The sequence below is a fragment of the Anopheles coluzzii genome, chromosome 2 (genome assembly GCF_943734685.1).
Source record: "Anopheles coluzzii chromosome 2, AcolN3, whole genome shotgun sequence".
NCBI lineage: Eukaryota > Metazoa > Arthropoda > Insecta > Diptera > Culicidae > Anopheles > Anopheles coluzzii.
Window position 1 is genome coordinate 39,712,749 of NC_064670.1, and position 22,120 is coordinate 39,734,868.

Below are 22,120 nucleotides of genomic sequence, written 5' to 3' on the forward strand. Positions count from 1 at the left end.
GCATGCCAAACGAAATCTCGTGCCCGGGTGCCGGCAATCCGGGGTCAATGCGCGTGCACGCGGACGGCTTTCTTATGGGACGCGTGAGAAGTGTTTGGGTGCACTTTGCGTTGCGTAAGCTGGTTGCGTTACGATCAAGTCGTTTGCGCCGTTGTAACGTTGAGAATTTAATTTGTCGAGGATGATGTTGTGTACAACGAAGAAGTAGATGCGTTGAGATTGTTTGAGTTCAAATTTGAGCCCGTGGCCAAATAATGTGCCCTTTTCGGAACCAATTTGCAATAAGCAGCAATCGGCCTTATTAAATTATGTTCAGTGTAAGCACAAACACTCGATATCGATATTATCGTTATCGGTGCAAATTGATGCGCATCACTCGAATTCACTGGAGACAGCAGTACTCTAACACTCATATCTAAAGGTAAAGAAAGTACAATCTACCTTTAATTCACTCAATGGACCACGCAACGGCTTTCTTTTGTGGTTCTTAATAGGGCGTAATTTTTGTCGATGTTGCGGCCACGTTCGCTGCCCTAATTTGTTGTTTATCGTACAAAGCGGAGAGTAACTTACGAAACAGCAAGGCCGGGCGGATCACTGGATTACAGCACAGTACACAAACATGCAGTAGAATTATTCACACCGACGTAGAGGAATTTAGTAATACTTTCATAACAGCGATATTCAACACGCGCGTACCTGCACACCCAACGATTGCTTCGTCGGTGTCGTCCATAGATGATCGTTAGTTTTGTAAACAAACTTTCGAGCCAACTTCATCGACCGCACTCCGTAGGTTTTGTAAATTACAACCGTGCTATTCTATCTTTCCTCCCTGCCGGAAGTGAGTTGGAGAAAACGGTCCATTCCTTCGATGCTGGCGGGTTTTTCTTATCTCGCGGCACACAACAGTTTCCACTGTTTTGATCAAAAGAAACTGTAGGAAAAAGGCAAAAGCAGAACATAAACAATACCCAGGTGGCATATTGTGACAGCTGTCATGCCGTGTGTGTGCGCGGAGAATGACAGCTCGCAACAACAACACAATCCGTGACGTCATATCGCACTGCCTGTACGCCTGTCATGTGATATTTTTCTCATTGCTTTTCGCAGTCCTCCAGAAAATCGATCGATCCCGTGTGCGTGTGTTTTGGGGTAAATACGATCGCTGCAGTTCAAACCCACCTAAAAAGTCTACTGCCGGATTCAGCAATGGGTGCTTCAGCGCTGCCAATTATTATTTTCTCCGCCATCTTTGGCGTGGTTGGCATTGTCCTGCCGATTGTTGCTCCGAAGGGCCCGAACCGTGGGTATGTATTCGCTTTGTGACTGGATGCGGGATTGACGACTCCCCTACGCACTGAGCCTGAACTACAATTTATTCTTTTTTTTGCCAACAGAATCGTCCAGTGTGTGCTGATATTGACGGCGGCGACATGCTGGTTGTTGTAAGTAGAGCAGCAGTCCACCGATACGTACCAGCCAGTGAATGACCTTGTGTTTTGCACCATATCTTTCCTTCCAGCTGGCTGTGTTGCTACATGGCCCAGATGAACCCGCTGATTGGACCGAAGCTGCACCAGAATACAATTCTCATTATGGCACGTGAGTGGGGCAACCCGCTGCCAGACATGGAAGGGTTCCAGCCAGAGCACTCGGATCACTAGATCCCCCCCTGGTGTGCGTCCCAGCAGCTCAGCAACCGCAGCGTATAACAACCTACTCGCTGAACATTCCTCCATCGTTGCAAGTAGCGCATTGCAGAAGCGATCAAATTTCGTGAACATCATTTAAGAGACATTGGAGGAACTAAGTGAGTCGTTTAAAAGATGTGTTGCTCTCCATCAATCTGCCGTGCAGTTGCAAGGATGGTTGGATTGGATGTAGCACAAGTATTGTTCACTTCATATTTTGTTCAATCATTTCCCAAGCGAACGCGTTGTGTCGCTTTCGCGTGTCCGCAAACGCCCTGCAATGTGTTGATGTAAAGTTTTGTTTCGTTTCGTTTACAGTTTTTATCTCTTCTGTCATGATTTACCCTAGCGAAAGAGAATGTATTATACAAATAAAGTAACCTAAATTCCAACGATACGTACGCTGGATCCATAAATCCGTATGAACTATTTTCCAACGAAAGAAAAGGCTTTATTATTTCAACTCTTTCAATTCCGCAACCCGCACTTGTTATCTCCTCTAGCAACCCCATTTTGACATGTGATTCAGTAGTGACGTATTCCAGCTGCCCCGATTTGTTTATGTTGTTACGCCAAGCCCGTGTGGGGTGAATGTTGTTAGTGCCGTGTGGTTCTGTGATTACTCGTTCCTTTACCGGCCAAGAACGAACGCGACGATGCAGAGAGTTTCCAAACTGTTTCAACCAGCCTTAATCATCCCGAAAAATGCTACCATAAAATCGCAGGATATCACCTCCAAAAGTCAAAGGGTAATTCGTCAAAGGAATAGTTCTCGTGTAATTAAGTTAACTCACGCTCCTCTTTTTTCGTAGCTCATGCTGGAACAAGGACTCATCCGACAGGCTGGCAATGGGACGTTTTACCTACTGCCTCTGCTACAGCGATCGCTGCAGAAAGCGGTTGACCTGATAGACCGACACATGGAAGCGGTCGGAGCACAAAAGATGGTACTTCCGCTCCTAACATCGGCAGAGCTGTGGAAGAAGAGTGGCCGACTAGGTGCTACCGAAGCGGGCACACCGACAGAGCTGCTCCAGACGACCGATCGGCACGGAAAGGTGCAAATTTTGGGACCGGTAAGCCTACAGTGCCACATTTGCTGCCACCACGCTGAAGCTTAAACATGTGTTGTTCTTTCTGTCCTACCGCCCCCCCCCCCCCCCCCCCCCCTTTTGTAGACACACGAAGAATCAATCACATCGCTACTCGCCGCCATCGCTCCCGTTACGTATCGCCAGTTTCCGCTGCGCCTGTACCAGATATCGACCAAATTTCGGGACGAAATGAAACCCCGCTTTGGGCTGATGCGAGCGAAAGAGTTCCTCATGAAGGACCTGTACACGTTCGACGTTGACCGGGCACGGTGCCAGGAAACGTACGACTCGGTGAACGAAGCGTACGGCCGGTTGTTTCGCGAAATTGGCGTCCCGTTCGTAAAGGTGGCCGGAGACTGTGGGACGATGGGTGGATCCCTGTCGCACGAGTACCACTTCCCGAGCGAGGTGGGCGAGGATGTGCTGATCCGCTGCACCCGGTGCGGAATGCACACGAACGCTGAGCTTTTCCCGGCGTTGAGCGAACGGTGTAAAAGTTGCGAAACCGGAAGTGACACTTTCGAACGACAGGCAGGCATCGAGGTGGCGCATGCATTCATTCTCGAGGATCGGTACACAAAGGCGCTCGGGGCGACGTGTCTGGCCGCGAATGGGAAACCGGTGCCCCTCCAGATGGGATGCTACGGTATCGGCGTGACGAGGCTACTGGCCGCCTCGATCGAAGTCCTGTCCAGCGAGAAGGAAATACGATGGCCGGTCGCACTTGCGCCGTACCGTGTCTGCATCATTACCCCCAAGGCGGGCAGTAAGGAGGAGGCACAAGCAACCCCGTGGGTCGGTAAACTTCACGACGATCTACAATCGTTGGCAAACTGTGCGGGGGACGTTATTGTGGACGATCGTACACAGCTCACCATTGGCAAGCGGTTGCTGGATGCGCGTAAAATGGGCTATCCAGTCATTGTGGTCGTAGGTGCGAAAGCCGCCAGCGAAAAGAAGCTGGAACTGCACGACGTAGCAGCGGGAACGGAAGTAAGCCTACCGTACAGCGATACATTATCGGCCGTTGCGGAAATATTGACCGCTGCAAAGCGGTCGGAACACCCTGCCGCAATGCAAAACGATCGCAATAAAGTTGCACAGAAGCTGTAGACAAAGCAGGCACGGACACATAAGGGAGAATACTAATTTATTATACAAACTGCTGCAGCAATCCGCTCACTCGAGTCAGAAAGTATGCCTTAACAATAAACGCCAGAATGACGATCACGCCGGATCGCGACCGCGTACAGTCACTAACGACCGAGTGGATCTGTACCAGCGATATCACAAAATACATCAGCACCAGCACAATATGGATGGCCATGCCCGTCTCGGTCGAGTTTTCCCTCCAGATAATGATGGGAATGAAGAGAAACTTCCCGATGCTGGCCAATATCACGCCATGCAGCAGCATGTACGGGTAGGTTTTCCCATTGCCCGTTAACTTCGGCACGGACCGGTGCAGAACGCGGGTAAATAAGTAAATAAACCCATACAGCAGTAGAAAACCGGCCACGAAATGAACGGTCGACAGGTAGAACCCCTTCTCGGACAGGAACGGATCGGTCAGGTGCGAACGATAGGTAATGCTGGTTATACCGCGGAAGGCATCCGTCCAGAAACAGTACGCCTCGAGCAGTATCAGAATGCAGCCAATTTTCCAGAGGTTCTAGAATAGAAATTCTCCGATGAAACACTATTTTGCAATCAATTTATATGGCCAATGTACGCACCTTACAATCGGAATTGTATAGAATATGTCGATAGGCGGGCTTGGACAGCAGTATTAAATCGATCAGTATGATAAGCACCTCGAACTCGATGTACTTGTCGGCAGGTTTTTTGCATTTATCCTGAAAGGCAAACAGGGCGCTCAAGTCTTTTAACCGGTCTTGAGAATGTGGAACAGTTTAAACAAAAATCTTACGCAGTCGATAATTTTCAGCACGGTGGAACTAATCTGACGGTACAGGCCGGACACAGGCCGACCGCAGTTGATGCAGACAAACTTTTTCTCGCCCGGTGAATGCTTCAGCAGATCAAAGTATCCTTGCAACGGTAGCGACAGCTTCATTTTTGAGGCTGCTGAGAATTATCCTAGTTTGGAGTTTTAGTTCCACACCGGGAATATCATTTTCTGCACAGAGATATGTTTGCTTGTTTCCGAACCAGATTTTTGAAGCGTTGATTTGTTGTTGTTTACATCACGCAAGCATTTCCGTTCGACTGCTACCCGTCACGCAATCTTTGACAGGGCTCGAGCGACGTGTCGGATTGCAGTTCACACGAACTTCTGGGATTATGCAAGATTCTATCGCAAGCGCCACATACAGTAGAACGTCGATTATCCGGGGGCGGGTTAACCGGCGGGCGGCTTAACCGTGCGCATAAATGTGACAGCTGTTCAAACGTACTGCGAACATTTGCAGCGATAGTCAAGTGGGCATCCAGTTTGTTGTGTAGCTCTGTACTGTCTAGTGGTATTTTCGAAATTCATTTTTGTTCATGAACAGTTGTTAAACCTATAGTTATTGATTAAAATAATATTCTACTAACGATTAATCGATTGATTCAAGGTGAAGTAATCCTAAAACTTGTGGATTTTATAGCTTTATATGAATTTGACATTTCTTGGACCATTATCCGTGCAAATCGATTAACCGGCAACCGTCCGGTCCCGAACTGCCCGGATAATCGACGTTCTACTGTATTAAGCTTAAACGACTGGAAAATCAGATATCCATGGAAAAAACGAAAGCTCCATAGCTTCACTGGTTTGCTCAATAGATGGCGTTTCATATCTCATTATAATATTGCTATCCTTTGCTTGTAATCTGTTTCGACGTTCTAGTTCTAGCAATGCATAACTTCAATGCATAACCATGCAACAGTACAGTGGAAATGAGAAAGCTCTCCAACGGAAGAAAACTCCGCTGTGTGGCTATCCCACCAATAGATGGCGCCATCAGCTTTTTTGCTATTTTTAGAACGCATGAGTCATTTACCGTCTGCTAAACGAAGGCTTTTTATTTTCCGTTTTGGTTGAGAGCTTGAGCCGTGTAGACCCCGTTTAGTGGTTATTGGGTGGATTTGTGGCACATGGGAGCGTATCTCGGGGACAGTCTGTATAATCGAATAGTCAACACCTTGTTTTTGTCAAGGCACAAAATCAAGTTGCATTCTCGTCGATTTAATTTGTTGATTTTTTCCCGTAGTGTATTTGTTGTTTGGAGTCTTTGGTGAAAAGTGATGTATGCATTTTCTTTGATTTTCTTTGATTTTCATTGACGTACACATCACTTTTCGTCGATTTGTCTTGATTTGTGTTTCGAACACAATAAATCAATTAGAGAGCGAGAAATATATAGAGAGATAGAGTAAGAGAGTTATAGAGAGATAGAGACAGAGTGATTCCATTACAAACCGTTCAAACGTGTACCATTTTGCTCATCGGGGGGCAGTTAATGTCAAGTTTTCCCTTGGCGCGAAATCAGTCCCCTCCGCCGAAGTGTTGAAAAAAGCACAACGAAAAGCAAAATAAATGTAAAACTACTATTAAACATGTGTATGGTGCCGTTTGTTCATCATGAAGTTAATCTGTGAGACTTGCACCATAAATCGGTCCGTGGCCGGGGGTAAACGTGCGTTCCAGAAAACGATCCTTGCCATCGGGAAGGGATCCGAGCGGAAGGGAGATGAAACGAAGATCATGCTCATTACGACCGCCAACAAGGCCGGCACCAAGTACAGCGTCCTAAAGAACATAAGCAAGATATTTACCCGCTTTCTGGAGGAAGGAAAGGCCACGATTTCGTTCGTCGCACCCGAGCACGATGTGCAGATTAAAAGTGATAAAGTTCAGCTGACGGCGTTCCTGAAGGTGCTAAAGCTGGTGCTCACGGGAAGCGGACAACCGGCGGAAGGGACCCAGCCCGTCACGAATCCCTTTTCACCGTCCGCTCCACTGCGACTGCCGTGTCTTACCGTGGGGAAGAAAAAAGCCTCCATTCTCGATTCTCCGAGTGTCCTGGCGACCAAGTGCGTGATAACGAACAGGAAGGACTACCCAACGAAAGGCTTTTCTCGCCTGCTCGTGTCGTTGCAGATTACCGACGTGAAGCTTTCACGATTCGACTCACAGATATTGTTGCTACAGAAGCTTCGATTTTTAAACCTGTCCAACAACTGTTTACGCAGCTTGCCTCGCGCACTTGGCCAGCTACGACTGAGCGAGCTGGATCTGTCGAGCAACAGATTAGCCGACTGCACCTGGGACTGGCTGCTGGAACCGAACATTCAGTCGTCGCTGCAGAGTCTCAACATTTCCGACAACGGGCTCTCATTCTTACCGATCAATGTGATAAACGCTGGCGCACTGGTGGCACTAACAGCGAACAACAACCACATCCGCAAGCTACCCTTTGCGCTGTGGACTATGAGCCGGCTTCGGGTGCTTTCGTTGGCCAAAAACCAGATCGATGGTGTACCGGAAACCTTGGAACGAATAAGACTGGAGCGGTTAGATCTGTCGGAAAATAATCTTTCACCCGACGGAGGAACAGCTGAGCTACACCCGAGTCCTTCGATGCAGCAGCGGCAACCGTCGACCCTGTTCGAACTCGCCGCACGTACCGTGATCCATAGGAAGCTTCCATACGCAATGCCAGGACTGTTGCCGTTCACCGTGGTGGACATTATACGCCGTGTGCCTCTTTGCGGCTGTGGCCAACCGTGTTTCGATGCGAAAGTGTACCAGCGCACGAAAGTGATCAATGGGCGCTGTTCCTGCTTGGTGCTCAACGCCAACCATCTTCTCATCGCGGACAGTGTTTTTTGCAGCGAAAAGTGTATCCGGAAAGCGAACGAGCGGAGACTTCATAATCGAGGATTTTAAACTAGTAGCTACTGTGTTTTAATAAATTATTCTTGTTACATTTTCACTACTTCTATGGTTTTGATTCGGACACGCGTGCTTTGAAATGAGAAAGACTGCTTGTTGTTTTTTTGTTTCCGGATTGTTTCCTCTTGCGATTCTGACTCACCGGCTTTTGTGTTACTTTTAATGTGCTTTGCTCTTCAGTTGGTTTCACAGAAAAATACGTATTTTGGTACGTAACAAGAAGAATGGCCAGCGTGTCGCCATTGGGCCGTCCCCAGCCTTGACGAGTATACGCTCGCAGCTACAACGTCCGTGCCAAAGTAGATATAGCTCAGGGAACCACACCGTCTGGGAACAACCGACCTGTTGCTGGCGCATGCGGTCGGCGTGGGTCGTAGTCTTGCTGTCGCATTTAATCGAACAGACCGAAGCCCATATCCTCATCCTCATCCTCGGACTCGGACTCCACCTTCTTCTCCTCAGCCTTGGCAGCTGGGGCGGCAGCGGAAGCAGTCGTTGCCGTGGCAGCGGCGAACTTGCTCGGATCCTTGATGAACTCTTTGACCGTTTCGGCCTCCTTGAACTCAACCTCGGTGACGGCGGCAATGGCCAGCAGGTTGCGGAAACCGTTGGCAATGCTGTGCGGCACCGAAGCCAGCGTCGGGTATCCGATCTGGAGCGACACGGCAGCCAGGTTGGCGACTCCAGCCTGGAACTTGGCGCGCAGATCCTCCGCCTTGATGTCGAGGATTTCCGGCGAGAAGATCGAGCCCGAATCGTACACCTGCTGGATCTGCAGACCGTACGAGAACGGCGAGATGTTCAGCATGTTGAGCAGCGTGGCCTCGGAAGCGCCGACCTTGTCGCCCGGCTTCAGGATGGGCACGTCGTTGATGATTTCAATCGTACCCTTGGAAATCTTGGTCGGGATCGACAGGGCCTGGAAGAAGGAGGTCTTCTCCGGACCGAGACCGGTGTTCTGGGCCGGGATGACGACCTCGAGCGGGGCGATCGCACCGGCACGGGCCGGGGCACGCACCTTGCTCTCGGTCAGCTTGTCGCGGATCTCGGCCAGATCGCCCTTGGTGAACACGAAGCCCACGTTGCCCTTGATGTGGTTGAGCAGCTTCTCCAGGTTCTGGTTGTTCTCCAGATGCCCGCGGATGGCCTTGCGCATCATGGTGTTCTTGCCCATCAGCACGATGGCCGAACCGCGGAGCGACATACGGATGGTTTGCATCTGACGGGAGCCGACATTGTCAGCGCCGACGATGAAACATCTCGGGTATTCGTCGAGCAGTTGCTGCGGGGCGGGACGAAGATAAGCGAAAAGCGTTATGAATATTACGCACGTGCAGATATGTGAGGTTAGGTCGCAGTAGCTAAGGTGTCAGGAAAGGCAGAGTATATCACAAATCAGACGTAAAACAATGCAAGCATTTGCGCACACACCGATACCTCCTGGGTTCAGCTTTGTTCAAGCAAGGAGCAGCATGTACGCATCATTCATTGTTTTAATTATCATCATAAGGAGTACATTCTACTTTCCATCAGCTGGCACACCACAGCCCAACTCCCTTTACCTCCAGCAGCAAGCTCTACATTCGTTGATTACTTACCACGACTTTTAGGAAATAGTTGGACTTCCAGGTTGCTTTGTCCTCCCTACCCATCTTGATGTGATAATAGGGACTTCGTAAAGAAATTTAAGAACTGAAAAGACCCAAGACGGACAAAATCACCATTAGTCACAATTCGGTACAATGGCTTCGGGTGCCCAACATCGTACGCTGAACACGTGGAAACAGGAGAGGCTTTGGGACGCTTTTACCGGGCATTTTGCGAGTGCACGAAATACAAGACTAGGTGCAATTGGAGCTAGGCACTTTAGTTCAGCAAATAAACACCCGTACAAGACAATTGATAGGAAAAATCTAGTGAAAAAAGGGAAATTTTTTCTTACCAAAGCGGTCGCTATTGACAGATTAGCGTATGCGGACGAAATGGACGAGTTGAGGCCGAACCGCTCACGTCCTATCCGTTCGCCCGCTACAAGGAACGGATGGTTCCGGAGCGCTATAAAATATTCAAAAATATCGTTTATAGCAACCTATTTATAGAACAAAACCGTTACGATTTATTTTATTCCTGTAACAAAATCATATGATTTTAACAAGAACGATTAATGAAAAATAGTAGGTATGGTCCGTTCGACAATCATCGAAAGAAAAATTGTTGAGTGAGACTCGTAAAAATCACTGAATAAGTAAATAGCTGAACAATGGTGTGTTAAATTTCCGAATAAAGCTCCATTTACGTTACAGTAAAATGAAATGCCTTCTACTGCAACAACTGCAGGTAATGAAATACTTGATTATAATTTTATATGGCTTTTTATTTTTTCCAGTTTTAACATTTTTTTCTCAAGCACAAATGTAAACATTGTAAACTTCAAATGGTTACTGGCAAATGATCGGCTCGACCATGGAACAGCTTAAAGATTCGATGTTTAACGTACGGTTGAGACCTCTCTACGCTACCGAACTGCACACTACAAACTGGCGCCAACGTTTGTGTATTATAAAAATACGTTCAGAGTTTAGCGTCTAATAAAAGGATTCATATTCCATTTAGCATGTTTCATTTTGCTTCTATCTAGTTAAGCAAGGGACAATATGATTAGCACGATTTCGGTTAAAAGCTATATTCCACTACGGATCGTTTCTTAGTACATTGATTATGTGTTGGTATGTATGTAACTTGTATGTTGTTTCACTATTGGAATAATATTATTTCAAAAATGCTTGTAACACGGGTACCTGTTTCCTTTGTAGCTTAAGAATGTGGGTTTCTAATTTTTAAAAATTGCATCAATGTTCCTCAACCGTTTAAAGCATGCCAAATGTTCTATATACGATCTAATTCGACTCACATCACGCTGTGAGCCACCCAAACGACACTACGCTTTAAATGCACCCAAACGCTCTTGCTCACCAGAACCAGAACCGTATTGCGTGGACCTTACTGAGTTTGCTATATCTATATAAATTGGCTTTTGTATTGAAGAACATTTTAAATAGTTTTATAATAGTTCAAAATTAAAGCTGTAACCTGTTCCTGTTCGTAGCGGCTGGCTCATTGATTGCTGATATTGTGCAGTTCACACACTGTCCTGTCCTGTGAATAGTGCCGGGGGTTCTAGCTTACACCCCAGGCTAGATCATTAGATGATCGTTGCAGTTTATCTTTTCTAGGGATTGTCTTTAGTTTGGAATCGGATATAAAGGGTACCAGTAGCTCACGTGAGCTGACGGTGTAAGAGTGTAAAGATAAATGATAGTTTAGTCTTACTCTGTGCTGCCGTGTTGGTCGTAAGTGGGTGCTGCTTGTCGGCTAGTACGCCCTGGCTGGGTATATATAGTTAGGATCGTATAAAAAAAAAACAAATTTAATTATTTGTCGCTCTAGTAGTAGTAACCTGCTATACCATAGTTTCCGTTGTTTTACGCTTCACAACCTTCGTGTATCGTGTGTTGCCATTTAATGTAGGATGAAATCTATAAGTTCCTGTGTATTTTTTTATCTTTTCTTCTTCAACCGTTTTGTGCCACCCCACTACGGCGTGAAGCTCCCTCGCTGTCATCGATAGAACGTTAAGGGCAACGATAACACGACCGTTTGCTCACAACTACTACCATTGGCAAATGCGTACGAAAGGCCGTACGTATGTGTACGGCCAGAACGGCTCTACTAATGTATATCATCGAAAATTTAAAGCTTTCTTGTCTTCCGGCCTCGCCATCCACTGCGCAACTCCCGCGGCATGCCGATTGGAGTGGTTTCGCGATTGCAATTTTTATTTGACTTGTTTGTGACTTCGCCCCCTTCCGCGCTCTGGCACCCCGAGCGGTTGTGCATCTTAGCTGATCAGTATCAGTATGCCTACCTGCTAGTTAAGTGTATACTTTAGAACCATGTTCAAAAGCTCAATGTTAATAAAGAGTGAGCGCACATCCTTCGGATCCCGGCGGCACACAAACTTCCCGCCGATCGTTTGCCCCTCCCGCACCGGGACCGGTTCCTCCAGGTAGAAAATGGTCTGCTTCCAGTGGGTCGGCCGCGAGTACGGCGAGGTGGAAAACTCGATGTGCTCCGGCAGCTCGAAGAACGTGTCAAAGTATCCGATGATGGCGGTCAGCTGTGTGTCCCGTTTCACCTTCAGCTCGAAGTCGTAGCTAAAGTTCGGACAGTCGACATCGACCTCCATCAGGTCGAAGTTGGCAATGATGTTCGCGTTCGTAATGATGTGCTCCGGTTTGCACACCTCGACCGTCGCTTCCCGCAGCACCTCCTTCTTCATGCACGACATATCGAACCCGTACACGTTCTTCCAGAAGCCGATGAACTCGTTGTGCCGCTCGAGGTCGCCGTACCCGGCGATGCTAATGTTGCAGCGGTTCGGCAATATGAGGCCTCCCTCGCGCAGGTACTGCTTGCGGGCATAAATCACGCTGTCCATCATGCCCTCGAAAAGCAGGAAGTAGCCCATCCACTCGGACACGATAATGTCGACCTTTTTCACTGGCAGCTCCGTGTCCTCCAGCCGGCCCTTCACGAACCGTATGTTCTCGATGCTGTTCTTCCGCACAATGTCCATCGCCTGGTAGATGATGTCGGACTGATCGACCGAGATGACCTCCTTCGCTCCCGCCTTCGATGCAAACATCGACAGGATGGCCGTACCGCAGCCCAGATCTAGCACGGTTTTATCCTTCACTATGTCGGCATTCCGCAGGATCGCATCGCGGTAGCTGGATGTGCGCACCTCGTCCTGTAAACAGGGGATCTTCGTTAAACGTCAATTTAACAGACAAATTAAACAACATCAACCTACGCTCAACATATCGTGATGGATGCCAAAGTGTGAGTACGTGTTGAAATAGCTCTGATCGTCATCGACCGAAACGCTGCTCACGCAATGCTCCAGCTTTCGCTTGATCTGTTCCAGCTTTTTATCGCCCTCGGCACCCTCCTCCGTACCGGCTTTCCCATTTTCCTTCCCGTTCGGTTGCTGCTGCTGCTGCTGATCCGCCAGCACGTTGCGAAAGCTTTCCTTCATCTTTTCGATGCTGCTGGCGGCATGCTGAAGCAGATTCTCCTTCTCCCGCAGCTGTGCCGACAGATCGTTAATGATGCCCTGCAATTTTCGGTACTGGTCGGTGGTAAGCGTCATCGTATCACCGAGGTCACTGCCGGTTTCTTTCTCCCCCGACATCCCACCGTTGCCACCCACACCAGCACCGCCGCTGCCGCCGCTGCCATTGTTCAGCATAATTTCGTCCAGCTCGTCCAGATCGAACATTAACCACGTTTCGTTCTCTACCGGCTGAAGGTACTTATCGTCGGCCCACGGTAAGCTGCTCCCGGTAGCCGTTTTGAACTGTTCCGGGGCCGGTTTTTCGCGCCGAATATAGTTGATCATCTTGATGTAGGAATATTCATCCAGATGAAACCGCCTCCGGACGCCGGCTAGATCAAAATCGTGCTGCTGCTTGGCGTGCCGAATGGCCACCGTCATCGTTGGAGAGATCGTTTCACAAAACAAACACTTGACCGGATCGTTCTGCTCCTCGGCCACCTCCCACTCATCATCCTCTCCGTTCGAGTCGTCTCTCGCATCCATCGCATCGCAAAGCGGGGGACAGTCTAATGTAGGGACGGGGGAGTAGGAAAAAGTATAATTAAAAATCGCCAATCAGCTGCCATTTACACTTTTGCAGGACCAATCGACGTACCTTCGTCATCACTCATGGTTGCCCCCTTGCGGAATCTAAAACACACGCACCAAAAACGCAACTGGTTCGCAGCGGACTCGCGTGTATGGAACGGAAACCACGTGAAACAACAACTAAAAATGCACACCGAAATATGGAAGCTGAAGGAAATACAATTCTCACGCACACTGGAAATCGAAAACTTTCACCAGCGGATAGCTGGAAAGGAAATTTGAGGAAAAACAGCAAGAAAGGGCACACAAAACGCGCTTCCGTGAGCAGATCGAACCGAAAGGGACCCAAAGACGGGAATCACCGCACTGCGCACATGCTTTTTGTTGTTGTTGCGACTGTACGACAGCGTTTGACAGTTTGGTGTTGTCAAAAAGGTGCGTATGCTTGCTGTAGGTATGCGAAATTGCTGTAATTCAATTTCTTTTCTACCGTTTAACTTGTTTCTCTGCTTGCATTCTCGCTAAGCTTACCTTTCTTACATGATTTGTCAATTTTACTTCACTTTTGTTTGATGTTCACTCTTTCTAAGGCATAGATCTGTTTTATGCAACCGATCTTTTGAAATGTTCCGCCAAAGTGTCCTGGTGGATCAACAGCAAATGAGCCACTGTCAAAATACGGGCAAGCATCAAGCGCTTGCAGCAGGCCAGAAACACTAAACACAGAACCACCATCGTAGCAATTTTGGCATCATTTTGCTAAAATGGGTGAAATATGTCGTCTTTGCCTGGACTCGCTGCCCAAATGTACCGGAATATCGATAAAAAATGAACAATTTAAGGAAGAGTTGAAGGCTGCTTTTCGTTTTGAAGTGAGTACTCTGTACGGGAGCTGAACAGCAAAGCACACCAGCGTGTTTGTGAATAATATGTTTGTTTCTCTCGCAACATTGTTTTTGCAGATTGATTATAAATCTAACCTACCGGAGCTTGTGTGTGATCGATGCCGAGATACAGTTTCGCATATACACACCTACATCCAGGATGTGTGGTCCAACCAGCAGAGTTTGCTCTTAGAGGCTAACACTACTGTCGTTCAGCCAGAGGAATATTTGGTCGAGAAAGACGTAAGTGACACAAAGTTGTTTGAAAAGGAAGAACTGCCAAAGATACAGGAACCCGGCGTAGTACAGGATCTGCAGATTGAGTTCGTTCAGCCTGATCCGGATCCGATCGGTTTGAATGATGACGATGCTAACGAAAAACGCAACATTGCCAGTAGTGAGGACGACGATGATACGCTGCAAGTGAAGGAAAAGGAACCGGCGGAAACGGCGGAAACGGCGGATCAACCCAGTAGCAAGAAGGCTAAGACATCGGTCTCCGATAAACCGAAAAAGACGCGTGCAAATCGAAAGGAAAACGACAAGATCATCGACGAGTTTTACACCATGGAGTGTGAGATCTGTTCGGCACCTGCAAATAACTTTGGGACGTTGATAAACCATTACCGTGCGGAGCACGATATAAAGGGCTACGTGCGGTGCTGCGATAAGCAGTACTTTAATCGGTCCTACCTGGTAGACCACATTGCATCGCACAAAGGATTAACGCGGTGCGAGATTTGCGACCGTACTTACAAAACAATGCGCTACCTGAACCAGCACATGAGCGAGAGTCACAGCCAGCGAGATGCAAAACCATTCAAATGTACCCAATGCCATATGGCCTACTCGAAGGAGCATCTGTTGCGAGCGCACATGCAGATGCACGTGAAGAAACAGTGCCAGTTTTGCCAGAAGATGTTGTCCAACCATTACTCGCTGAAGTTGCACATCTCTCAGGTGCACAGCGGTGACAATCATCAGATCTGCGCCACGTGCGGCAAACTATTTCGCACCAGTTTTGCCATGGAACGGCACATCAGGCTCCATCATCAGCCGCAGCTGGTTAACTGGGAGCAGTGTGAGCAGTGCGAGAAATGGTTCGACTGCAAGGAGAATCTAAAGAAGCACGTTCGACTTAGGCACGACGAAAGGGGCCAGTTTCCCTGCGACAAATGTGAGCACGTGAGCGTTAATCGCCGGTCGCTGGTGTTCCACAAAAACCGTATACACAAGGAAAGACAGTTGTATGACTGCAAGCACTGTGGCAAGCAGCTGCTGTCGAAGCTTGGCCTGCGCGAACACTTGGCTACGCATTCGAATGTTCCGCTCTACTCGTGCGAGTTCTGTGACGTGACCTTCAACTCGAGTGCTAACAAATATAAGCATTACAAGAGCAAGCACAACAAAGAGTGGCAAGATCAGAAACACCAAAAACTGTTAGATAAAATGTCTGCTGCCCCAGTAGACGTTGAACAATTGTAAATTCACGAACAACTCTCCCTTCACTCCAGCTACTCGATGCATTAATGCTTCGTTCAGGGCTGGTTGGGGTCGATTCAGCACGCTGGTCAAGTAAGAATATGTGTCTGTTTGACTAGCTTTCTATTTGAAGGACTTCTTAAAACCTCAAACAAAGGATGTATTCATTCCATATGGCGACTGCACCACGAGACGAGGTCATTATGCTCGGTTATGCTACAGCACATATAATATCTCAACGCAAGGTTAGGATCACAAAGAATGTTTTGACATAATTGTACAATTGAAACTGTAGGATTGGAAAATATTGAATATTTTAACAGATTGATGGAAAAATAAACGTTCAAGACTTCTATTATAGTTTCCAAGATTCAAGCCAGCAAAAGCCGAAAGCTCTTCAGATCAAGATTTGAAACAGATTCTCTTTTGGGAAAATAAATGATAACGGAAGAATGTTTTCCCATGCTGCTTGCTGTGGATTAAATGGCCATTTAGTTATTTCATTATTTCCAGGACGTCCACGACCGAATTGAGTTAATGAATATTAAAGGTAGGACTGTCTGTTACCCTTCAAACATCCAGGAAAGGTTATTGAATTAGTTTTTTTTATACGATCAGTTAAATAATTTATTTTCAGGCCACAGATAATCCATCTTCGGATTTACACGCCAGCAGTAGTCAACGTGGACAATAAGTTTTTTTCCAATCCAATAAACTATTAGCAAATGAAACTGCACCTTTAAATTATATTTGTCTTCCATGCGACTTGTCGCGGAAGTGAGCGAATTAACCTATATTGCCGAAGAACTGACAGCACTGGATACAGCTGTCAAATCCGCTGCTACCTGCTCGGAAAACTACGTTGTTTGTGATCACAACAAAACACGTGCGTTTTCTGTGTTCGTGCATCTGAAAATTATTGGATAAAGACAAAGCTAAACATGGTTTACGTTGAACCGGCACTCCCGCGCGGGCCCAGTCGGCCAGTCGTTAAACATAATCGAGTGAAAAAGCACAAAACACCCAAAAGCGTAAGTGTGAAACTCCTCGGACCGCAGAGTCGCCGGTCCAAACTTGACCAAGTAAATGAGTTTTTTTTCTTCTACTTACTAGCATTTTGGAGCCAAAACCTTACCGGCTGAGCAAAAAGCGCAGCGGCTTCGACCCAAGGAGCGATGGCAAGCGATGCAAAGCGAAAAGGAAATGGAGGAAGAGCAGCTTCAGCAGTGCTTCAAAGGATCGAACCTGGTGTTTGGCAAAGTGAGGGCCGGCATGCTCCTGCTGGGCTGCGTGAAGCAAATCCGTGCGACGGAGCTGCTGATTTCGCTGCCCGGTCGTTTAAATGGCATTGTGCAGATAACGAACATTTCGGAGGCCTACTCGAAACGGCTGGAGTACATGTACAACAACCGATCGACCGATTGTCCCACGCTGGGCGATTTGTACACCGTTGGCGATCTGGTGTACATGAAGGTGCTTCGAAAGGTGAAGGACCGCCGACAGGTTTACCTCACGCTAGATCCAAGCAAACTGCACAGCGACTTTAAACCAGCGCAACTCGTCGAGGGGCTAGTGCTGGCGGCCACAATTACCGTCAAGGAGGACCACGGCTACACGATGGACATCGGCGTGCACAACGTGCGCGCCTTTCTGCCGCAGGAACATCTGAACGGAAACCCGGACGATGAGGGTCGCAATCTGTTCTGCTCGATCCACTCGGTGACCCAGTCCGGCTCGGGAGCGGTCGTAGTGCTGAAAGCATTCCGTCCCGACGAACCACGTGTGCTGAATGTGGAGGAGGTTGCCGTGGAGACGATCGTGCCCGGCTGCCAGCTCACGTTTACCGTTGGCGAACCGGTCGAGTACGGGTTGCGCGGAATGTTGTTTGAAGATTCGATCACTGCGTACGTTAACCGGAACATGCTTACCAAGGTGACGAGCAATCCGGAGAAGTACAGCATGTTTAAAACACTGCCCGCCACGCTGCTGTACGTGATGCCGGTCACCAACGAGGTGTTTGTTTCCCTGCGACCGTATCCCAACAATCGGGCAGACTGTGGCCAAGCGCATATGGTGGGTAGCATTGTAGAGAAAGCACGAGTGAAATCTACGGACGGTGGCGGAGTGTGGCTAGAATTCGGCAACAAATGTCGCGCGCTGCTTCCGATGGGTGTTATAAGGAAGACGGCTGAAGCTGCGGCGGGAGGTAATGTCGACGAGAGCGTGATGCTGAGCAACTTTCAAGTAGGTACCACCCATAGGGTCGGTGTGGTGTACTTTGATCCGCTCGAGAGCACCTACATTGTCAGCAACAGCCCTGACCACGCGGAAACGATGATACAGGATTCGTTCGATGTCGAAATCGGCAAGACGTACAAATGCCGCGTATTGCAGCTGCTCAGCACGGGAGCTCTGGTGGGGGTTGGCCGTGTCACTGGAATCGTCAAGTACGAATTCTTTAATCGCGACAGTAAGCTTAAAGTGCGCGATGTCGTCCCAATGCGTGCAGTGTGCCGTGGGCTGGACAATGACTTCCTCATGTTTACCAATCAACCGATGCTGCTGAATGAAAAAGCACCCATACTGATGCACTGGAGCCAGCTGGATAGAAACCGCAAGGATCAGAAATTTGTCGGTGCTGTTTCGCAAATACAGAAATCGTATGTGTGGGTACGGTTCTTCAACAACCTATCCGGTAGAATAAATGCATCCGTTACCGTTGCCGGACAGGACGAGGCCGAGGTAGCAAAGCTGCGCCAGGGCTCGATAAGGCTGTTTACCGTGCTCGATTTCGACGAGGGTGCGAACATAATCGATTTGGCGTTGAAACAAACCGATCAGCCGGTACGCACCGCTCAGCTGGCGCGTGTTACCGTTAGCTACGTCCACGCTACCGGTGCCGAGGTGCTGACAGAGAACGGCGAGCAGGGAACGATCCCCGCCGAATGTTTCTCCGAGTTTGGCGAGCACAACTCGCTGTACATGCGTTTGTTGCGCGGAGGAGAAACGCTAACCGCAGTCAAGACCAACCCGGAGACGTACAGCGCGCGTTTAACGCAGTACTACCAGGAAAATCCCATTTCCCTGCAGTCCGTGCGCGCGGGCATGGTATTGAAGGGGAGCTGTGTCACGGTGAACGGTAAACCTTATGTTACTCCGCTGCTAAGCGATTTCCACGGCCGATTTCCAGTGTCCATCCCACCGAAATGGCACAAGATTGAGGATGGAAGCATCATTAAGCTGCGTGTGGCGCATCTTAACCCGACGCCAACCAAAGATTTTTTATCGGTTATGAAGGTGGAAACGGAGATGGTTGAAGTGTGCGAAGACATTTTTACCGAGATCGGTTCCTTCATGGGCGAATACCTGCAGGATGTAAACCGCTTGATTGAGCGGTTCCGAGAGCTGGACCATACCTTTGCGCACTACTCCATCGGGGATCGGGTCGAGTGTGTCATCGAGAGCACCGTTGCCGAGTGCAACAAAATGGCCGTGGAGGTGCAGGCGGTCGGCAAGCGGGCGAAATATCCGACGAAAGGCATCGTCACTACGGTGCTGCCGGAGCGGCCCGCCTCGTCCTACAAGGTCGGGCAACAGGTGCCCGGTCGGATCGTGTGGATTGACGTGGAACGAAAGCTGGTGCACGTCTGCGTGGACGAACCGTTGTTCTCGCGCATCGTACTCCAGCAGGAAGACGAAGAAGAACCGGACATGGACGTACAGCGCCAGTGCTGGGTACTTTTTAGCAACCATTACCTGAACGTTTGCTGCGTACAATCCGATCCACCGTGTCCCTTGGTAATAGTACCGGTAAAGCATCATTACAACGATTTCGTTGGCAACACCCTGTCCACAAAGACTGTCGAAGCACAGTTCGTGAAATCGCTCGGGTCGATGATTTTGGCATTGGAAACAACGTCCTACAGTGCGTACAATAAAAATGATAAAACCATTGGTGGGAAAGTTGGGAAGCTGGCAAAAGGTAAAAAACCTCAAAAACAGTTCGACATGAAGCAGAAAATGATCCACGCAATGTCAAAACAGAAGCAATTTAAGCACATAATCCCCAGCGAAGCAAAACAAAAATCACCGAAGAAAAAAGAATCTACCGTGGATGCACCGAAAAAGAAGCAGAAGAAAGCGGCATCTAACCAAATGCCGACTAAAAAGGGCAAGAAGCGGCAGCAAGAGCTGCAGAACGATCAACAACAGCTGCAGCAGCAGCAGAAAAAGCAGAAAAAGTCCAAACTAAAGAAAAAAACAACAGATAAAGGATTTACTATCGATCAGCTGGACGGGTGTTCCGATATCGTCTTCCATCAGCTAGATGGTACGGAAGACACCCAGACAACCGGCAAGAAGGCGGTAAAGCGTCGAAACCAGGAGTCTACGACAGCCCACGGCAAGGGGCTACCCGGTGCGACCAACTTCTGGGACACTACGCCCGTTTTCAAACGTGCCCAATCGGACTCGAGTGACGATGACGACAGCGATGCGGAGGACCAGGCTGAAACGGTACCGAAAAAGCGTGCAACAGCATCCGAACGGTTCGAGGCGATGAAGCAGGAGGAGGCGCGGCTGCGCAAGATCGAGGAAGAGCTGGCCGATCCATCGCTCGATCCACACACGCCCGACCAGTTCGATCGGTTGGTGCTGGCCCAGCCGAACAACAGCATGCTGTGGATCCGCTACATGGCGTTCCACATGGAGTCGGCCGAGCTGGACAAGGCACGGGCGGTCGGCCGGAAGGCGCTGAAGGCGATCCACTTCCGCGAGAACGCCGAACGGTTGAACGTTTGGATTGCGCTGCTGAATTTGGAACTTCGCTACGAAACGATCGACAGCTTCAAGGAGGTGCTGCAGGAAGCGATCCAGTACAATGACGCGTTCAAGGTGTACACGCGCGCGCTGGACATCCTGATCGACTGTCAGAAGCACGAGGAGGTGCAAAAGATACTGGAGCAGTTGCTGAAAAAGTTTCGCAAGCAGAACGACATGTGGTACCTGGTGGCCGACGCGTGGTACCGTATCGGGCAGGGCAGCAAGGTGAAGCCACTCCTCAGCCAGGCATTGAAATCGTTGCCAACCAGGGATCGTAAGTGTCGTTGTCGTTAGTCGTTGTTATTAGTTTTTGTGCATCTTTTTAACGGGGTTTCCTTTTCTTCTTCGCTCTCTCTCACAGACATTCCTTTGATCCTGAAGTTTGCTTTCCTGCACAATCGCAACGAGAACCGGGACGAGGCGCACCTACTGTTTGAGCAAATTCTAACCTCCTACCCGAAGCGCACTGACATCTGGTCCCAGTACGTCGACATGCTGGTGAAGGACAATTTGGTGGAAAACGCACGGCAAATTCTGGAGCGCGCGATCATGCAGCGGCTGCCGATGAAGAACATGAAAACGCTCTACACCAAGTTCGTCAACTTTGAAGAGAAGCACGGCGATCGGGAAAGTGTTCGGCGTGTGAAACATTTGGCCGCCGAGTACGTGCAGGCGCAGCTGAACAGTGCTGGTGTAAAGTAATTAGTAAGTGCAGTGTAACGGACATCCGGAGCTTTCTTTTTTTTACTAGATTTATTACGTGTGTTTATTAAATGTTATTAGTGTATATTTGCAAATTCAAATATGTCGAAATAAATGCGAATTATTTGTACCACTTATACATAAATTCAAAGGATTGAATGGTTAATGTATATTTATCGTGTAGCTAGTTATCTTCTACATTTCTACATTACATTTACAATAACTCTAGACAGTTTATATAGGCCATCATATGACATTGCAGGTTGTTAAATCAAAGAAGCTGTCTGAATACTTCCGGAAACCCGGTTCCGCTATATATAGGGGGTTTCAGGTGTTTTCATAGTTCTGGAACACTTCCTTGACTCTTCCTCTTATTGGAAGTGAACGTCATACGATGGGAGTTGGACTCTATGGCATCCTTGGACAAGCTCCAGGGACAATCCTGTTGGATTTGTACAAAAAGGGTCCAATTCCCGCCAATATGATTGTTCATTTCCGTAAGAAAGATTCAATAAAGTGTACAACCTGCGTGGTATCAGACACTTGCCTTTACTTTTCAATAAATGCTCATTACCAAAGCAGACCAAAAAAAACACACTTGAATATGAACAACTTAACATCACCATTAGGAGCCAGATGCTCAAATAACCCAAACATTTCACAGTTAGTTAACCACGTGGGTACGGTAAGTTCCGGATGAGCATGGATAAGCCGTTCATAATACAACTCTCTGCCAAACAGCAGCAGATTCGATGACGCCCGCTAGCGTGTTTACCAATTTGCATACCGCGAGAAAACAGAGCCCCTTACGTTGGGGGGAAACATTTGGCAAA

The 22,120-nt window shown here is 48.4% G+C and overlaps 8 protein-coding genes across 8 annotated transcripts; 5 read left to right on the top strand and 3 right to left on the bottom strand.

The window, feature by feature from the left end:
• The first annotated feature begins 1,076 nt into the window (after window positions 1-1,076).
• LOC120953824 (V-type proton ATPase subunit e 2-like) lies at window positions 1,077-2,110 on the top strand. Its single transcript, XM_040374093.2, has 3 exons — window positions 1,077-1,310; window positions 1,401-1,448; window positions 1,526-2,110. The coding sequence occupies exons 1-3, from the start codon at window positions 1,213-1,215 to the stop codon at window positions 1,665-1,667; spliced, it is 288 nt and encodes a 95-aa protein (XP_040230027.1). The 5' UTR covers window positions 1,077-1,212; the 3' UTR covers window positions 1,668-2,110.
• A 101-nt stretch (window positions 2,111-2,211) lies between these two features.
• On the top strand, window positions 2,212-3,924 carry LOC120953820 (probable proline--tRNA ligase, mitochondrial). Its single transcript, XM_040374088.2, has 3 exons — window positions 2,212-2,443; window positions 2,507-2,770; window positions 2,873-3,924. Exons 1-3 carry the CDS (start codon window positions 2,351-2,353, stop codon window positions 3,899-3,901), a joined length of 1,386 nt encoding a protein of 461 aa, XP_040230022.2. The 5' UTR covers window positions 2,212-2,350; the 3' UTR covers window positions 3,902-3,924.
• Window positions 3,922-5,087, bottom strand: LOC120953823 (protein ARV1). The gene is made up of 3 exons (XM_040374092.2): window positions 4,719-5,087; window positions 4,525-4,644; window positions 3,922-4,460 (listed from the first exon to the last, which is right to left on the bottom strand). The coding sequence occupies exons 1-3, from the start codon at window positions 4,863-4,865 to the stop codon at window positions 3,942-3,944; spliced, it is 786 nt and encodes a 261-aa protein (XP_040230026.2). The 5' UTR covers window positions 4,866-5,087; the 3' UTR covers window positions 3,922-3,941.
• A 424-nt stretch (window positions 5,088-5,511) lies between these two features.
• LOC120953821 (leucine-rich repeat protein 1) lies at window positions 5,512-7,734 on the top strand. The gene has a single exon (XM_040374089.2). It carries the CDS (start codon window positions 6,378-6,380, stop codon window positions 7,683-7,685), a length of 1,308 nt encoding a protein of 435 aa, XP_040230023.2. The 5' UTR covers window positions 5,512-6,377; the 3' UTR covers window positions 7,686-7,734.
• A 50-nt stretch (window positions 7,735-7,784) lies between these two features.
• On the bottom strand, window positions 7,785-9,736 carry LOC120953822 (60S acidic ribosomal protein P0). Its single transcript, XM_040374091.2, has 3 exons — window positions 9,634-9,736; window positions 9,290-9,383; window positions 7,785-8,973 (listed from the first exon to the last, which is right to left on the bottom strand). Exons 2-3 carry the CDS (start codon window positions 9,341-9,343, stop codon window positions 8,083-8,085), a joined length of 945 nt encoding a protein of 314 aa, XP_040230025.1. The 5' UTR covers window positions 9,344-9,383; window positions 9,634-9,736; the 3' UTR covers window positions 7,785-8,082.
• Window positions 9,737-10,044: 308 nt separating this feature from the next.
• LOC120961568 (uncharacterized) lies at window positions 10,045-13,787 on the bottom strand. The gene is made up of 3 exons (XM_040385357.2): window positions 13,466-13,787; window positions 12,565-13,376; window positions 10,045-12,501 (listed from the first exon to the last, which is right to left on the bottom strand). Exons 1-3 carry the CDS (start codon window positions 13,479-13,481, stop codon window positions 11,620-11,622), a joined length of 1,710 nt encoding a protein of 569 aa, XP_040241291.2. The 5' UTR covers window positions 13,482-13,787; the 3' UTR covers window positions 10,045-11,619.
• A 206-nt stretch (window positions 13,788-13,993) lies between these two features.
• LOC120961569 (transcription factor grauzone-like) lies at window positions 13,994-16,119 on the top strand. The gene is made up of 2 exons (XM_040385358.2): window positions 13,994-14,270; window positions 14,361-16,119. The coding sequence occupies exons 1-2, from the start codon at window positions 14,163-14,165 to the stop codon at window positions 15,765-15,767; spliced, it is 1,515 nt and encodes a 504-aa protein (XP_040241292.2). The 5' UTR covers window positions 13,994-14,162; the 3' UTR covers window positions 15,768-16,119.
• A 489-nt stretch (window positions 16,120-16,608) lies between these two features.
• LOC120953350 (protein RRP5 homolog) lies at window positions 16,609-21,432 on the top strand. Its single transcript, XM_049607726.1, has 3 exons — window positions 16,609-16,795; window positions 16,878-20,859; window positions 20,947-21,432. The coding sequence occupies exons 1-3, from the start codon at window positions 16,706-16,708 to the stop codon at window positions 21,285-21,287; spliced, it is 4,413 nt and encodes a 1,470-aa protein (XP_049463683.1). The 5' UTR covers window positions 16,609-16,705; the 3' UTR covers window positions 21,288-21,432.
• Window positions 21,433-22,120: the final 688 nt, after the last annotated feature.

Bases quoted from the DNA above. Each gene is read 5' to 3' on its own strand.
- LOC120953821 (XM_040374089.2), top strand. From the start codon at position 6,378: ATGAAGTTAATCTGTGAGACTTGCACCATAAATCGGTCCGTGGCCGGG.
- LOC120953822 (XM_040374091.2), bottom strand. From the start codon at position 9,343: ATGGGTAGGGAGGACAAAGCAACCTGGAAGTCCAACTATTTCCTAAAA. The intron at 8,974-9,289 runs GTAAGTAATCAA...CCCGCCCCGCAG, and splicing joins ACTATTTCCTAAAAGTCGTG to CAACTGCTCGACGAATACCC.
- LOC120961568 (XM_040385357.2), bottom strand. The intron at 12,502-12,564 runs GTAGGTTGATGT...CCCTGTTTACAG, and splicing joins TCCATCACGATATGTTGAGC to GACGAGGTGCGCACATCCAG.
- LOC120953350 (XM_049607726.1), top strand. From the start codon at position 16,706: ATGGTTTACGTTGAACCGGCACTCCCGCGCGGGCCCAGTCGGCCAGTC. The intron at 16,796-16,877 runs GTAAGTGTGAAA...TCTACTTACTAG, and splicing joins AGCACAAAACACCCAAAAGC to CATTTTGGAGCCAAAACCTT. The intron at 20,860-20,946 runs GTAAGTGTCGTT...TCTCTCTCACAG, and splicing joins ATCGTTGCCAACCAGGGATC to ACATTCCTTTGATCCTGAAG.
- LOC120953820 (XM_040374088.2), top strand. From the start codon at position 2,351: ATGCAGAGAGTTTCCAAACTGTTTCAACCAGCCTTAATCATCCCGAAA. The intron at 2,444-2,506 runs GTAATTCGTCAA...CTTTTTTCGTAG, and splicing joins TCACCTCCAAAAGTCAAAGG to CTCATGCTGGAACAAGGACT. The intron at 2,771-2,872 runs GTAAGCCTACAG...CCCCTTTTGTAG, and splicing joins AGGTGCAAATTTTGGGACCG to ACACACGAAGAATCAATCAC.
- LOC120953823 (XM_040374092.2), bottom strand. From the start codon at position 4,865: ATGAAGCTGTCGCTACCGTTGCAAGGATACTTTGATCTGCTGAAGCAT. The intron at 4,645-4,718 runs GTAAGATTTTTG...TTTGCCTTTCAG, and splicing joins TGCTGAAAATTATCGACTGC to GATAAATGCAAAAAACCTGC. The intron at 4,461-4,524 runs GTGCGTACATTG...TTTCTATTCTAG, and splicing joins TATACAATTCCGATTGTAAG to AACCTCTGGAAAATTGGCTG.
- LOC120953824 (XM_040374093.2), top strand. From the start codon at position 1,213: ATGGGTGCTTCAGCGCTGCCAATTATTATTTTCTCCGCCATCTTTGGC. The intron at 1,311-1,400 runs GTATGTATTCGC...TTTTGCCAACAG, and splicing joins CCGAAGGGCCCGAACCGTGG to AATCGTCCAGTGTGTGCTGA. The intron at 1,449-1,525 runs GTAAGTAGAGCA...CTTTCCTTCCAG, and splicing joins GCGGCGACATGCTGGTTGTT to CTGGCTGTGTTGCTACATGG.
- LOC120961569 (XM_040385358.2), top strand. From the start codon at position 14,163: ATGGGTGAAATATGTCGTCTTTGCCTGGACTCGCTGCCCAAATGTACC. The intron at 14,271-14,360 runs GTGAGTACTCTG...TTGTTTTTGCAG, and splicing joins AGGCTGCTTTTCGTTTTGAA to ATTGATTATAAATCTAACCT.